At 43.5% G+C, this 13,554-nt stretch overlaps 2 protein-coding genes across 8 annotated transcripts in view; one reads left to right on the forward strand and one right to left on the reverse strand.

Annotated features, from left to right (window-relative positions):
- TRPC7 (transient receptor potential cation channel subfamily C member 7) overlaps positions 1–9,794 on the reverse strand; it is a gene marked incomplete at its 3' end in the record, with an annotated part of 123,192 nt that extends 113,398 nt beyond the window's left edge. Inside the window, exon 1 of the mRNA XM_079916652.1 lies at positions 8,342–9,794. Coding sequence (XP_079772778.1) covers positions 8,342–9,094 — 753 coding nt within the window. The 5' untranslated portion in view covers positions 9,095–9,794. The remainder of the gene's footprint in view (positions 1–8,341) is intronic.
- The window catches only part of LOC307183726 (uncharacterized protein), a 675,341-nt gene that overhangs the window by 76,952 nt on the left and 584,835 nt on the right, over positions 1–13,554 (forward strand). For all 7 annotated transcript variants that reach the window (XR_013827569.1, XR_013827570.1, XR_013827571.1 and 4 more), the window contains one exon: positions 8,183–8,324. The gene's annotated coding sequence lies outside the window, so the exon portion shown is untranslated. The remainder of the gene's footprint in view (positions 1–8,182; positions 8,325–13,554) is intronic.

The following is a 13,554-nucleotide window of genomic DNA, read 5'->3' on the forward strand; positions in this document are numbered from 1 at the left end:
GGCTCTGTGCTCCCTCCCCTCCCTGTGTCTCTCTGGAGAGCACTGAGAGGCCCTAGGGACAGAAGAAGTTCCTGGGAACTCCTAGATAAGACAGCTGTCCTGGAAACAGCCAGGAGCCGTCTCCTTCTCTGACTGTGCTGTCACTCCAACTGCAGTGAGTCACCTGCTGGTTGAGATGTGCTGGTCCTTCTGCCACTCCCCCCGCCCCCTTCCTGGGAGGACTGCCCCTTCCTACAGCAGTTGTCCAACTCCTGCCAGTCTTGTCCCCTCCCAGCCACTTAGTACCCTAGGCAGAGTGGATCTTCCCAAGCTGAGTCACTCACTCACCTGCTGAAACCTTCAGATAGCTCCCCATTCACCCTACAGTGAATTCCAACTTCTTACCGAGGCTGCCAAGGGGTAAGGCCACGGCTGAGTGGTTCTTTAGCACCTCTGTCACCTGTCACCTCTTCTGTTTACTCCCTATGATAGGGAGCTAGTCACAGTTCTCTACACAGGCCTCTCTTTTCCGTCTCTTCACTAGGCTTTTTCACGTGCAGTTGCTGTGCCTGGAACCATCTTTCCCATTCCCTGCTGTCTAGCTGTCTCATACCCTCCATTTTCATTTCAATGTTGTCATCTCTGAGAAATCGTTCAACACATGCACACACTCACACAGAGTCAGCTGTCCCAGTAAGTCAGTGCGTTTAAAATTGCTCTTCTACTGCTTAGCACTCAGCATGATTTGTAAAGCTATTTGTGTGATTATATGAAGAACGCCTGTCTCCCCCACTAGACTGTAAGGTCCTGAGGGCAGGAACTTATCTTTTCATCATTTCATCCCAGCACCCAGCCCAGAGCCTGGCTCATACTAGAGGCTTAATTAAGTATTTTTTGCATGAATGCTGAATTTTCAGATAGCTCTGTAACTAGGGTCCATCCAGTTCTGATATTCTACAGGTCTACAGACCATATTTCCATCCACCCTCGTGACATATATTTTCCACATTTAATCTACATGTGAATTTGCTGCTAGTAAAACACATGCCTCCCTGTTGTTGGTATATTATGATTAATTTATATATAGAACTGTAACTTTTTTTCAGGGAAAAACTCTACATTTTCATCATTTCCTTTTGATATAATTTGTGCTACTACTCATTGCCTGATATCCTGTAAGAACTGCCTCCATTTTCTCCATATCTCTGATATTTCAGACTGATAGTTGCACTTCTATAGGAAATGATTTTTTCTCAGTTTTTTTGTGTGTAGTGATGAATCTTTAACACAGAGATATTTTTCAAAAAATAATCTCCGTCTGTACTTGGCAGGAGCTCAGCTTGCCCATTTTCTCCCTCCCCCTCTTTGCAGCCTCTGTCTTTCCTGCCCATGTTGCTTCTTTTCACAGCAATATTTTAGCAGCACGCCAGCCTTCTTCAGTTTCAGTGGTCTGCATTTTTCCAATTGGAGAATACTCCCTTGACCTATTGTTAATCATGGAGCTCATACGTACAGCCTGTACTTTTTCTTATTCTGGAAATAGCTTTGGGATTGGGGAGGGATTAGCAGAAATCAGGAAGACCCTCTGAACAGAGGAGGTGTTGAAATTTAAGTTGTGTTTATTGGGAAGAAAAGTTGTGGTGCTGAAAATCCAGTGGGCTTTGGGGAACAAAAAGGGATCCCCACTGCGATCTCTGGGGAAAATTATGTACTTACTATGGGTCAGGTCCTCTTCAAAGAGTTTTATATTCTTCATCTCATTTAATCCTCACCAACACCCTCGGAGGTCATTATTCATTAATTCACTCACTGACTCATTTTTTACTGAACTAATATTTACTGAGTACCTAATATGTGCCAGGACATTCTGGAGGTTGAATAGGATGAGGCATTGAAAGCTCATAACAATGGGGTGAATCGAGATGTCATTTACAGAGATTAGGGGTAAGGGCAAGTGTTTGGGTGGGGAAAACAAACATTCCATTTCCCACACGTTGCAGTTCTTTCCTAACACTTGTTCCCTCCCCCATCTCCATTTTTCAAATAAGAAAACAAACTTCCAACAGATGCCCAAGATTGTATGGTTGCTAGGAGAAGACTCTGAACTGGAACCCAGGTCATTCTGATTCTGGAGCCAAGCTCTGTGCTTTCGACTCCATAGCCTTGAGAAAATGAAGCATGGCTGCACTGGGTGCTCACCCAAAGCCTGTCCCCTGTCCTTGTCCTCGTCTAGCATAGTGGCCTCCTTTTTCCCATCTGAATACCTGTCACCCAACTTACACTGTCTCCCTGTATTTTAGAGGCTAATACTCTTGGCATAAAGAGTAGAAGAGGAAAAATCATTTAAGGCATTAGTTGTGACCCAATGAAAAACTGTCATTAAAGGACACATTAATTAGCTCATTTTCCTGTGATGACTCATTAATGAATGCTCTGGTGAAAGTGCTCTTCCAGACACTTAGGTAGAAAAATAGAAAAAGAGAAAGCTAACGTGGGCAGAATCACCTGTCTCTTCTCCTGGGATAAGCCAGTCCCTGGATCTTTCTCTCAGGTATGGAGACCAGCGCACATGCTCTGGCCGCATTTTACCTGTGCGTGCTTAGTGGGGGGGCTGTCCCATTATAGCTCATCACCTGACATCTGTGATCTATCTCTTCTGTGCTTACATTCTGCATCCTCAGATGCTCAAGCAGAGGGATTGGGTGACACAGTCAGATCCCTGAGGGTCTTTTGGATGGTATATAAACGAGTGCTTTGAGGAGGTTTCTGCCTGATTCTCTTAAACAACAGCAAAAACAACTTGCTTTTAAGACCTGTAGCCTTCACAGCTTAAAAATATTTTCCCAAAGGAAAAGGAAACAATTTTCAAGTCATTTCCTGCATATTAAGCAGGCATTTGTTTATACTACCAGCCAAGCTTTCAGACTTCAAGGAAGTGTATTTTCCCAGGATGTTGGTCTATAAAATTTAAAAATCCTAAAAATATTCAAAGCATATGAGAAACAGGTGCAAACACAGATTCCTCCGGAGGCTGGGGGCAATGGGCTTGTTCAGCTTTCAGTACTGCCCGAGGCCCAGAGAGGGCTTTGCTCAAGCTTCATGGCTCCAGACTCCAGGGTTCAGATGTGTTCCACAATACAAAGTCACTCCTTCACCTTCTCCCCTTCTCTTCCCTTTTCCATTTTGGTAAGTTTGCAAGCAAATTGCAAACTGTCATCTCAACATCTTTACCTTCACAATGGGATCTCACTAGAGATCGTAGCAGGTGGCAAATTGGTCCGATTTATCATTATTTGCATTTTTAATTTGTGGTATTTTAGGCCCAGAGAGTTTTTTATGGGTCTTAAAATGGCAACAGAAACCTTGATACATAATTCATTATCTGTTTTTCGTAATGCGTGTAGTTAACAACCCATCGACAAACAGAAAAATCATCAGCACTTCAAGCAAGATGAAGTTATAGCTTTAGCTTTCTTTCCCCCCTACTCTTCCCCTCTGTGGTCTCTAAGAATAAATTGCTTGTATCTGAAGCACAGTCTGCAGCCGCCATGCTGATGTGTTGTCAACAGGAAAAGCCTTCTTAGTTGCAGCTTATTATTCAGAATGACCAAATCTTAAATAACTAAGGTAAAGTGTTTGTTGGGCTTCCACAGTTTCTTGACTTGGGAACACTGGGTACTTTTTCAATTTAAGCAAAAGGTGAGAAAGCAAGAGGAATACCTCCAATCCTGATCCTGCTTTCTCTTTCCTTCCAAACCCCTAAACCTCCCTCTACAGTATTCCTTTGTCATACTTTCCTTCCCCATCCCCTCCCCACTCCCACCAGACATTGCTGTTGGCATAACTCTAAGTTGGAAGAAAGAGAAATCCTTTTGAAACACATCTGTAATCCTTTTGAAATAACAGCTCCACAGATAAACGATACACCTAGACAGGATGCCCAGGAATTTGACTGAGAAGATACCAGCAAAATAAAGGGGACCTTGAGCAATTTTATCAGAAGGATGATCAGTGAAGAAAACCATGCAGGCTAATTCAAGAGAAATGTAAAGACCTTATTGTGTTCATGGTGGCAGAGCTGTAACTCAACTGAGATAGGCAGATTCCTTATTTTTCCAGGCTACTCCAGGCACCTCTACACAGAAAGCCCGTTCCATCAGGATGAAACACCTCTGAAAAGTCTATCCGATAGAGTTTCCCTTCCTTTGTCTCCTACTGTGTAGACAAATCAGTTAACCAAAATGCCATTTGTGGGCAGTGCTCCAAGATGACACGTGTTCTGTTCTGTGTGGGCAAGACCAGGAAAACACTCTCTGCCCTCCAGGAGTTGAGTGGTCATTGACACCAGACGGTGCAGCATATGATTGGTCTTCAGTTATTTAACGTGTGTTAGTTTTCAACCACCTTGTAATCTTTAGAGCTTCCTCATTTCACCAGGTCCATCACATACCTCTGTTAAATGCATAGTTGTTGGAAGAGTTTAAATCATAGATAAAAGTAATCACTTGCTTCATCAGTGATACGATTATCCTTCCAGGATTTCCTTTATTCAAGGATTTATGGAGTGCTTACTAGATTACCGGGCACCATTCATGGCATTAGGGAGGCCTCACTGCCACGTCAAGTTTTAATATCTTTGTAGACCCAAGAAGATTAGAGAGACGTAAGAAAATATGTGCATAATTTCCACACTACAAATAATGGCTTGCTAGCAGGCACCTGACTCCAGCCAGAATTTACTGGAGACCTTGACATTGGCTCTACTTATTGCTAATGAATAAACTTTCTTCTGGTGGTAAATTAAAAAGACTCTAAAAACAATAGCTTGGGGCTTCCCTGGTGGCGCAGTGGTTGAGAATCTGCTAATGCAGGGGACACGGGTTCGAGCCCTGGTCTGGGAGGATCCCACATGCCGCGGAGCAACTAGGCCCGTGAGCCACAAGTACTGAGCCTGCACGTTTGGAGCCCGTGCTCCGCAACAAGAGAGCCCACTGTAGTGAGAGGCCCGCGCACTGCGATGAGGAGTGGCCCCCGCTCACCGCAACTAGAGAAAGCCCTCGCACAGAAACGAAGACCCAACACAGCAAAGATAAAGAAATAAATTAATAAACTCCTACCCCCAACATCATCTTTAAAAAACACACAAACAAAAAAACCCGATAGCTTGGGCAACTGAATCCAGGTTTTCCTGCATGATATTTTCTAGTCAGGAAGAGTCACTCCCAGAATGAGTGTTTTAGAGGATCTGGAGGACGACTTATGACATCTCCAGTGAGAACCTGATAGCTTTTTTATACAGTTGATGGCGCTGGGTCATCTCCATACCACATGGCTGCACTCATCAGTGTGTAGTCCCTCTAAAGCAGAACAGACTCCTGGAGAGTCCATTTTAGAACACCTCACTTGCTCTTTATTCTTTTATCGCAGTTCGACTTCCCTCTTGCTAATAAGCTGCTCTTTTCTCTGGGAAGATTTATAATGCCAGGAATGCACATGTAAGGACAGTTTAATAAATAATAAAGTTCTAAAGGAAGGCTTATGTTAATTTATAATGCACCATTTGTCGACAATCTGAAAGACATTATTTCAAACAAAGGTAACTAGGGGGATGTTAATAGCCAGCAAATGTATTTATGCTAACTCTTATTCATTGCATTGTAGAAAAGATTTGTCATTATGTTAGTCATGTTCTTAATTGTACATAATTTTCATAATTTACTTTTTTTTTTTTTTGCGGTATGCAGGCCTCTCACTGTTGTGGCCTCTCCCGTTGCGGAGCACAGGCTCTGCACGCGCAGGCTCAGCGGCCATGGCTCATGGGCCCAGCCACTCCGCGGCATGTGGGATCTTCCCAGACCGGGGCACGAACCCGTGTCCCCTGCATCGGCAGGTGAACTCTCAACCACTGCGCCACCAGGGAAGCCCCATAATTTACTTTTTAAATCAAAATATCATAGTAGATGCTTTCAACAAACTTCCAGTTTTAGATTATTATATATACTAAAATATGCCAGACTTTGGGTTTTAGTAAAGAAAACAAATGGCTCAGATGTACTTCCAAATGTTAGTCTAGCATCATTTTATTTAGTAAGGCTGGCATGCTCCCAGATTCCAGACAAATAGAGAATTGGGCAATTATCCAGATAATCTGATCCAAAAAACATTTTTTTGCTTGAATTGTTTTTTTCTTGGGCAGAAATATCTAAGTTAATTGGCTTAGCCATTTCTTTTATATGCTTGTGCATATTCAGTCTGAAGCCTAGGGAACAAGCAAAATTCCACTAAGCTTCCTTGGGACATCACTGGACTTATTGCTGGTAGGTGGAGTTTATTGTACAGAAACAAGGAAATGAGAGGCAATAGCCACATTCCTTGGGAGCTTCTTTGGTTAATCTCTACATCTACATCCACCAATTTTTCTAGATGAGGCTATGAATGTTACAGGGTTTATGGAAGTGGCTCCAGTTCAGTAGATGGATCCAAGGTAAGGGGACAGATGGAGTGAAATTAGTTTAATTACAGGATTTTTCATCTCTTCATCATTTGCAGTGCCCTGCAGCTTCCTGTAAGCCTGGTTCTTCAGTGCCTGGCTCTGGGTGATCCCATTCCTACAGAGAGGCTTCAATGGCCTCATGCATGCACAACTAAATTGTCCCCCTCTTCAGTCTCAGTGTCTCACACTCCAAATCCTCTAATTCATGTTACCTACCAGTCAAGTAAATTTCCAAAACCCTAGCTTTCATTTTAGTCTCCAAATCACAAACTTTCAGGGGCTCTCCATTTCTAAGAGGATAATATCCAAACTGCTCAGCTTGACATGCAGGGCCCTCTGAGGTCTGCCCACTCATCTCTTCAGCTTTCCTTCTGGTGCCCCTACAGGAAGTCTTTATTGTAGTCACATGGAGTATCTCATCAGTCCGCTGCCTGCTGTGGGCCATTCTGGACCTCACCTTCACTTGCCTCCTCTGAATGCCTACATCTCTCTTCCCACTGATTCAGTTCCTTCTGCTCATTAAAGCCTAGCCCAATTCTGTTTCCTCCTTTGAGATCTTCCTGAACAGGATGGTCCATGAGGCCTCCTTTGCTGTGAGTTGGTACCAATCCTTCGCCACCTAATTGTGTCCCATGCAGGGGCAACTCTTGCCCTGACATCTTATTTGGACAATGAACTCCTTTCCTGCCGGTGACATCTTGTGTCAGCCCAACATGTGAAACCTTTTTGCATGCTTCATGGCATCATAGGCTCTGACTGAATGGCAGGATGAGAAATTATGAGCCCAGTTGTATTTTCTACTCTTTCAGCCACACCGTCTGCAGTGGAAGGTATCTTTCAGATAGAGACAAGTGAAACTCTGAGAAGCCCAATGTATGAACAAGGCCTCTGGCTCACAACTTCCCAGAATGGCTAAGAGCTGGCTCTGGGGTCTGAGTGCCTAGATTAAAACAATGGTTTTACTACTTATTGGCTACATGATACCTCTCCACCTCTGTGCCTTCATATAAAATGGGCACAATAATGGTACCCATACCAATGGTTGTTGAGGGGATTAAACATCATATAGGTAAGGAACTTAGTGCTTGGTACACAGTAAGTGCCCACTAAATATTTGATTTTAATTTATTATTAAACTGTCAAAAGAATTAGGTCCCAGTTTTCTCTTTCAGGGGGAGTGACAGTTGACAGTAAAAGCACAGGACCACTATTGAATAATGGACTTTGGAGGTGGGTCTCCATCTCCTGGACTAACCTGGCAGTTCCAAGCATTCTCAGGGGGTGTCGCCTTGGGCCCATCTACTGGGATGACAAGCCCAACTCTACAGAGAGTTTTATTTTTATTTTGGTGTACCTCCTCCTCAGCCCTTTGACATAACTGCAAGCCTTTCTCAATTCAGCAAGCTATTGCTATTGAATCTAGGATCAACACAGTAGTCTAGGATGGGTTAGAGCTATGAACAAAACAAATGTGAAAACTGTACAGGTGAGACAATCAAGAAGTCCAAGACCTGGACTAGGAAACAACCAGAAGTATCCTAGACATTCCTGAGCTGCCTGGGGCAGAGCTGAGACATTTACACTAGAACCACAGTGTAATCTTGCCTGTGTGCTGCATGTCTTCTACTGTATGGATTTGCATTTACGTCACCTCTTGACCACATTTATGTGGTTTCAAATATTTCACCTAATGGGCTGCTTTTCCTTCAGGCCTACATCTGCCACACCTTGAGGAAGTTGCCTTCCTCCCTGTGAGCCTGAATAGGCAAGACCCAGTGTTAGACCAGAAGACAACCCATTTGGCTCCTGGACACACCTGGAAGAGCCCACAGGGCAATCTGCCTGCAGGGTGGTAAGTGGGAGAGTTACCTTGAATTCAGTCTCAATGTTGGCTAGTCTGGCTAGCTCATTGCTTAGCTCCAGTGCGGTGAGGACAGGGTCTTCGCTGGACAGGGACAAGTAGGCAGCACTTGCCAGTCCCTTGTAGGCATTCATGCGGGAGCGCGAGTGGCTGAAGGAGTCCTTCCGCTGCTTCTCAGTGCACTCATTGCACTTGCAGAAGTAGTCGTGGGGCCGCTCGATGCGCGCGCCCTTTAGAAGGAGGATATGCACGATCTCATACTCCTGGCAGTGGGCCGCCAGGATGATGGGCGTGATGTCGTGGGAGAAGCGCGTGCCGTCCTCGTCGTAGGCGTAGAAATCGTCGTCCCGCAGCTCCTGCTCCAGCGGGCTGAGCGTCAGGCGCTGGCCCTGCGCGAAGGCCGGGTGGCTGAGGATGGCCTCCACGATGCGCACGTAGCCCTTGCTGATGGCCAGCAGCAGCGCGTCCCCCACCCGCGCCAGGTTCTCCTTCTTGAGCAGCAGCTCCGTGACCTCCAGGTGCTCGTTGCCCACTGCCAGCTGCAGCGCGTTCTGCCCCATGTAGTCCACGCAGTTGAAGTTGAGGGTCTTGGACTCCTCCAGCATTTTCCTGACCACCGGGATGTTGCCATACTCAGCCGAGTCCAGAAAGCGCTCCTCTTCGGGCGTCAGGCTAGTGCCCTTCTCGTTGAACATGTAGGCGGGACCGCGGATGGCCTGACGGCGGCCCTTTTCCCTCAGTGTCGTGTGCCGGCGCTGCATGTTTCTGAAGGTGCTGCTTCCCAACCTGTGGGGTGATAAGGCAAAGATGCTAGTTACTCTCCCAGGATCCTGCAGGTTCCCCAGGGGCAGAGCAAACAAAAACTGTTGAGATGAAAAAGAATATCGTGATTGGAATATTTTGAGAAGTTATGAAATCTTGCTAGAAATTATTGTCCTATCACTGAGATTAAGACAAATTTCATAACCCAAACTATTCTGATACTAATGGAAGAATATTGGTTAAGTTACACAGCAGTCTATCCGCCTTGGGTGGAGGAGTGTCCGAAAAGCTGAAATGTGGGTTTAGGCCAAGCTAATGGTGGACGTGGAGAGTGTGAGGTCATGATGTGGCGGAAACAGGCCGAGGGCTGTATGTTTTATTTCCATTTGTGCAAAGTTGAGAATGTCACTTAACTTCTCTGTGCTTTAGTACAATGCTTTTCTGTGCTTTTACCTGTACAATGTGGATAACTTTTGTGGGCCATAGGGTCCGTAGGAGGATTAAATGAGGTAACGTGCATGTAGAAAGTACTCAGTCCACGTGAGTTTTATTGTCCCTTCCTGCCTGTTGATGTGCCTACTTCTTCAGGGGTTCTGCCACAGAAATGGCCACCATGGATACTGCTGCCTTTGCTTCAGGTGTATTACCTCACTGAGCTCCCACACTATGACAAAACTGCAGCAACATGCAGGCATGGCCACACACCTCTGTTTCAGTGCTATACTATAGCGGGACTGTGCTTTCGTGCTCGGCCCCATGCAGACTGAGCACCTACTAAAGGGCAAGTATTGCACGGAGCAGGCCTAGACTCATTGCTGCTTACTGATGGCCGCTGAAGCAGCCTTCCTGAGGAAATTCAGCCACAGTTTCTTAGGATCAAACCTAGATTTTTATGTGGATAGAAAAACAGGTTAATTTATATGCTGGGTTCATTTCTTTCTTTTTTTTTAAATTAAATTTAATTTTTTTATACAGCAGGTTCTTATTAGTTATCAGTTTTATACATATTGGTGTGTATATGTCAATCCCAATCTCCCAGTTCATCCTACCACCACCATCGCCCCCCCGTAACACCCCACTTCCCCCCTTGGTGTCCATACGTTTGTTCTCTACATCTGTGTCTCTATTTCTGCCCTGCAAACCGGTTCATCTGTACCATTTTTCTAGGTTCCACATATATACTGTATGTTTTGGAAGCACATTTCAGGAAACAGTAATGGAGTTGGCCATGACCACCATGCTTGTTCACAACAGATCTTGCACTATTTGTCATTTATTTTTGATCTAAAAAAACAGTGAAACTTTTGACATGTCCACCAGAAACAACACATTTAAATAACGTGGAAAAAAATGTCCATGAATGTCTTTTTTCTGTTTAATCATCTTACACACTTAGTTTATCTAACTGGCAATTTCGTAAACATATACTTTACTGTCAAGATTCAGGTTGAAACATAATTATCTTAAAAAGATTGTGAATGAAAATGTCATAATTGGACTTGCAAGGTGCGACGCCAGCCCTCCTCCTAGCCTTTCCTGCCTGTTTCTTTTTTTTTTCTTTTTAACATCTTTATTGGAGTATAATTGCTTTACAATGGTGTGTTACTTTCTGCTTTATAACAAAGTGAATCAGTTATACATATACATATGTTCCCATATCTCTTCCCTCTTGTGTCTCCCTCCCTCCCACCCTCCCTATCCCATCCCTCTAGGTGGTCACAAAGCACCAAGCTGATCTCCCTGTGCCATGTGGCTGCTTCCCACTAGCTATCTGTTTTACGTTTGGTAGTGTATATATGTCCATGCCACTCTCTCACTTTGTCCCAGCTTACCCTTCCCCCTCTCCATATCCTCAAGTCCATTCACTAGTAGGTCTGTGTCTTTATTCCTCTCTTATCCCTAGGTTCTTAATGACCCTTTCTTTTTTTTTCCCTTAGATTCCATATATATGTGTTAGCATACGGTATTTGTTTTTCTCTTTCTGACTTCACTCTGTATGACAGACTCTAGGTCCATCCACCTCACTACAAATAACTCAATTTTATTTCTTTTTTTTTTTTTCCTTCAATGTATCTTTTTTTTAACATCTTTATTGGGGTATAATTGCTTTACAATGGTGTGTTAGTTTCTGCTTTATAACAAAGTGAATCAGTTATACATATACATATGTTCCCATATGTCTTCCCTCTTGCGTCTCCCTCCCTCCCACCCTCCCTATCCCACCCCTCCAGGCTGTCACAAAGCACCGAGCCAATATCCCTGTGCCATGCGGCTGCTTCCCACTAGCTATCTACCTTACTACGTTGGTTAGTGTGTATATGTCCATGACTCTCTCTCGCCCTGTCACAGCTCACCCTTCCCCCTCCCCATATCCTCAAGTCTGTTCTCCAGTAGGTCTGCGTCTTTATTCCTGTCTTACCCCTAGGTTCTTCATGACATTTTTTTCCCTTAAATTCCATATATATGTGTTAGCATACGGTAATTGTCTTTTTCTTTCTGACTTACTTCACTCTGTATGACAGACTCTAGGTCTATCCATCTCATTACAAATAGCTCAATTTCGTTTCTTTTTATGGCTGAGTCATATTCCATTGTATATATGTGCCACATCTTCTTTATCCATTCATCCGATGATGGACACTTAGGTTATTTCCATCTCCTGGCTATTATAAATAGAGCTGCAATGAACATGTTGGTACATGACTCTTTCTGAATTATAGTTTTCTCAGTGTATATGCCCAGTAGTGGGATTGCTGGGTCGTATGGTAGTTCTATTTGTAGTTTTTTAAGGAACCTCCATACTGTTTTCCATAGTGGCTGTATCAATTTACATTCCCACCAGCAGTGCAAGAGTGTTCCCTTTTCTCCACACCCTCTCCAGCATTTACTGTTTCTAGAATTTTTTTTTTTTTTTTTTTTGCAGTACGTGGGCCTCTCACTGTGGTGGCCTCTCCCATTGCAGAGCACAGGCTCTGGACACGCAGGCTTAGCGGCCATGGCTCACGGGCCTAGCCACTCCGCCGCATGTGGGATTGTCCCAGACCGGGGCACGAACACATGTCGCCTGCATCGGCAGGTGGACTCTCAACCACTGCGCCACCAGGGAAGCCCTGTTTCTAGATTTTTTGGTGATGGCCATTCTGACAGGTGTGGGATGATATCTCATTGCAGTTTTTATTTGCATTTCTCTAATGATTAATGATGTTGAGCATTCTTTCATGTATTAGTTGACAATGTGTATATCTTCTTTGGAGAAATGTCTATTTAGGTCTTCTGCCCATTTTTGGAATGGGTTTGTTATTGAGCTGCATGAGCTGCTTGTAAATTTTGGAGATTAATCCTTTGTCAGTTGCATCATTTGCAAATATTTTCTCCCATTCTGAGGGTTGTCTTTTGGTCTTGTTTATGGTTTCCTTTGCTGTGCAGAAGCTTTTAAGTTTCATTAGGTCCCATTTGTTTATTTTTGTTTTTATTTCCATTTCTGTAGGAGGTGGGTCAAAAAGGATCTTGCTGTGATTTATGTCATAGAGTGTTCTGCCTATGTTTTCCTCTAAGAGATTGATAGTTTCTGGCCTTACATTTAGATCTTTAATCCATTTTGAGCTTATTTTTGTGTATGGTGTTAGGAAGTGTTCTAATCTTATACTTTTACATGTACCTGTCCAGTTTTCCCGGCACCACTTATTGAAGAGGCTGTCTTTTCTCCACTGTATATTCTTGCCTCCTTTATCAAAGATAAGGTGACCATATGTGCGTGGGTTTATCACTGGGCATTCTGTCCTCTTCCATTGATCTATATTTCTGTTTTTGTGCCAGTACCATACTGTCTTGATTACTGTAGCTTTGTAGTATAGTCTGAAGTCAGGGAGCCTGATACCTCCAGCTCCATTTTTTGTTCTCAAGATTGCTTTGGCTATTCCGGGTATTTTGTGTTTCCATACAAATTGTGAAATTTTTTGTTCTAGTTCTGTGAAAAGTGCCAGTGGTAGTTTGACAGGGATTGCATTGAATCTGTAGTTGCTTTGGGTAGTAGAGTCATTTTCACAATGTTGATTTTTCCAATCCAAGAACATGGTATATCTCTCCATCTATTTGTGTCATCTTTAATTTCTTTCATCAGTGTCTTATAATTTTCTGCATGCTGGTCTTTTGTCTCCTTAGGTAGGTTTATTCCTAGATATTTTATTCTTTTTGTTGCAATGGTAAATGGGAGTGTTTTCTTAATTTCATTTTCAGATTTTTCAAATTAGTGTATAGGAATGCAAGAGATTTCTATACATTAATTTTGTATCCTGCTACTTTACCTAATTCATTGATTAGCTCTAGTAGTTTTCTGGTAGCATCTTTAGGATTCTCTATGTATAGTATCATGTCATCTGCAAACAGTGACAGCTTTACTTCTTCTTTTCCGATTTGCATTCCTTTTATTTCTTTTTCTTCTCTGATTGCTGTGGCTAAA

The sequence above is a fragment of the Stenella coeruleoalba genome (genome assembly GCF_951394435.1).
Source record: "Stenella coeruleoalba genome assembly, chromosome: 3".
In the NCBI taxonomy this organism is placed as follows: domain Eukaryota; kingdom Metazoa; phylum Chordata; class Mammalia; order Artiodactyla; family Delphinidae; genus Stenella; species Stenella coeruleoalba.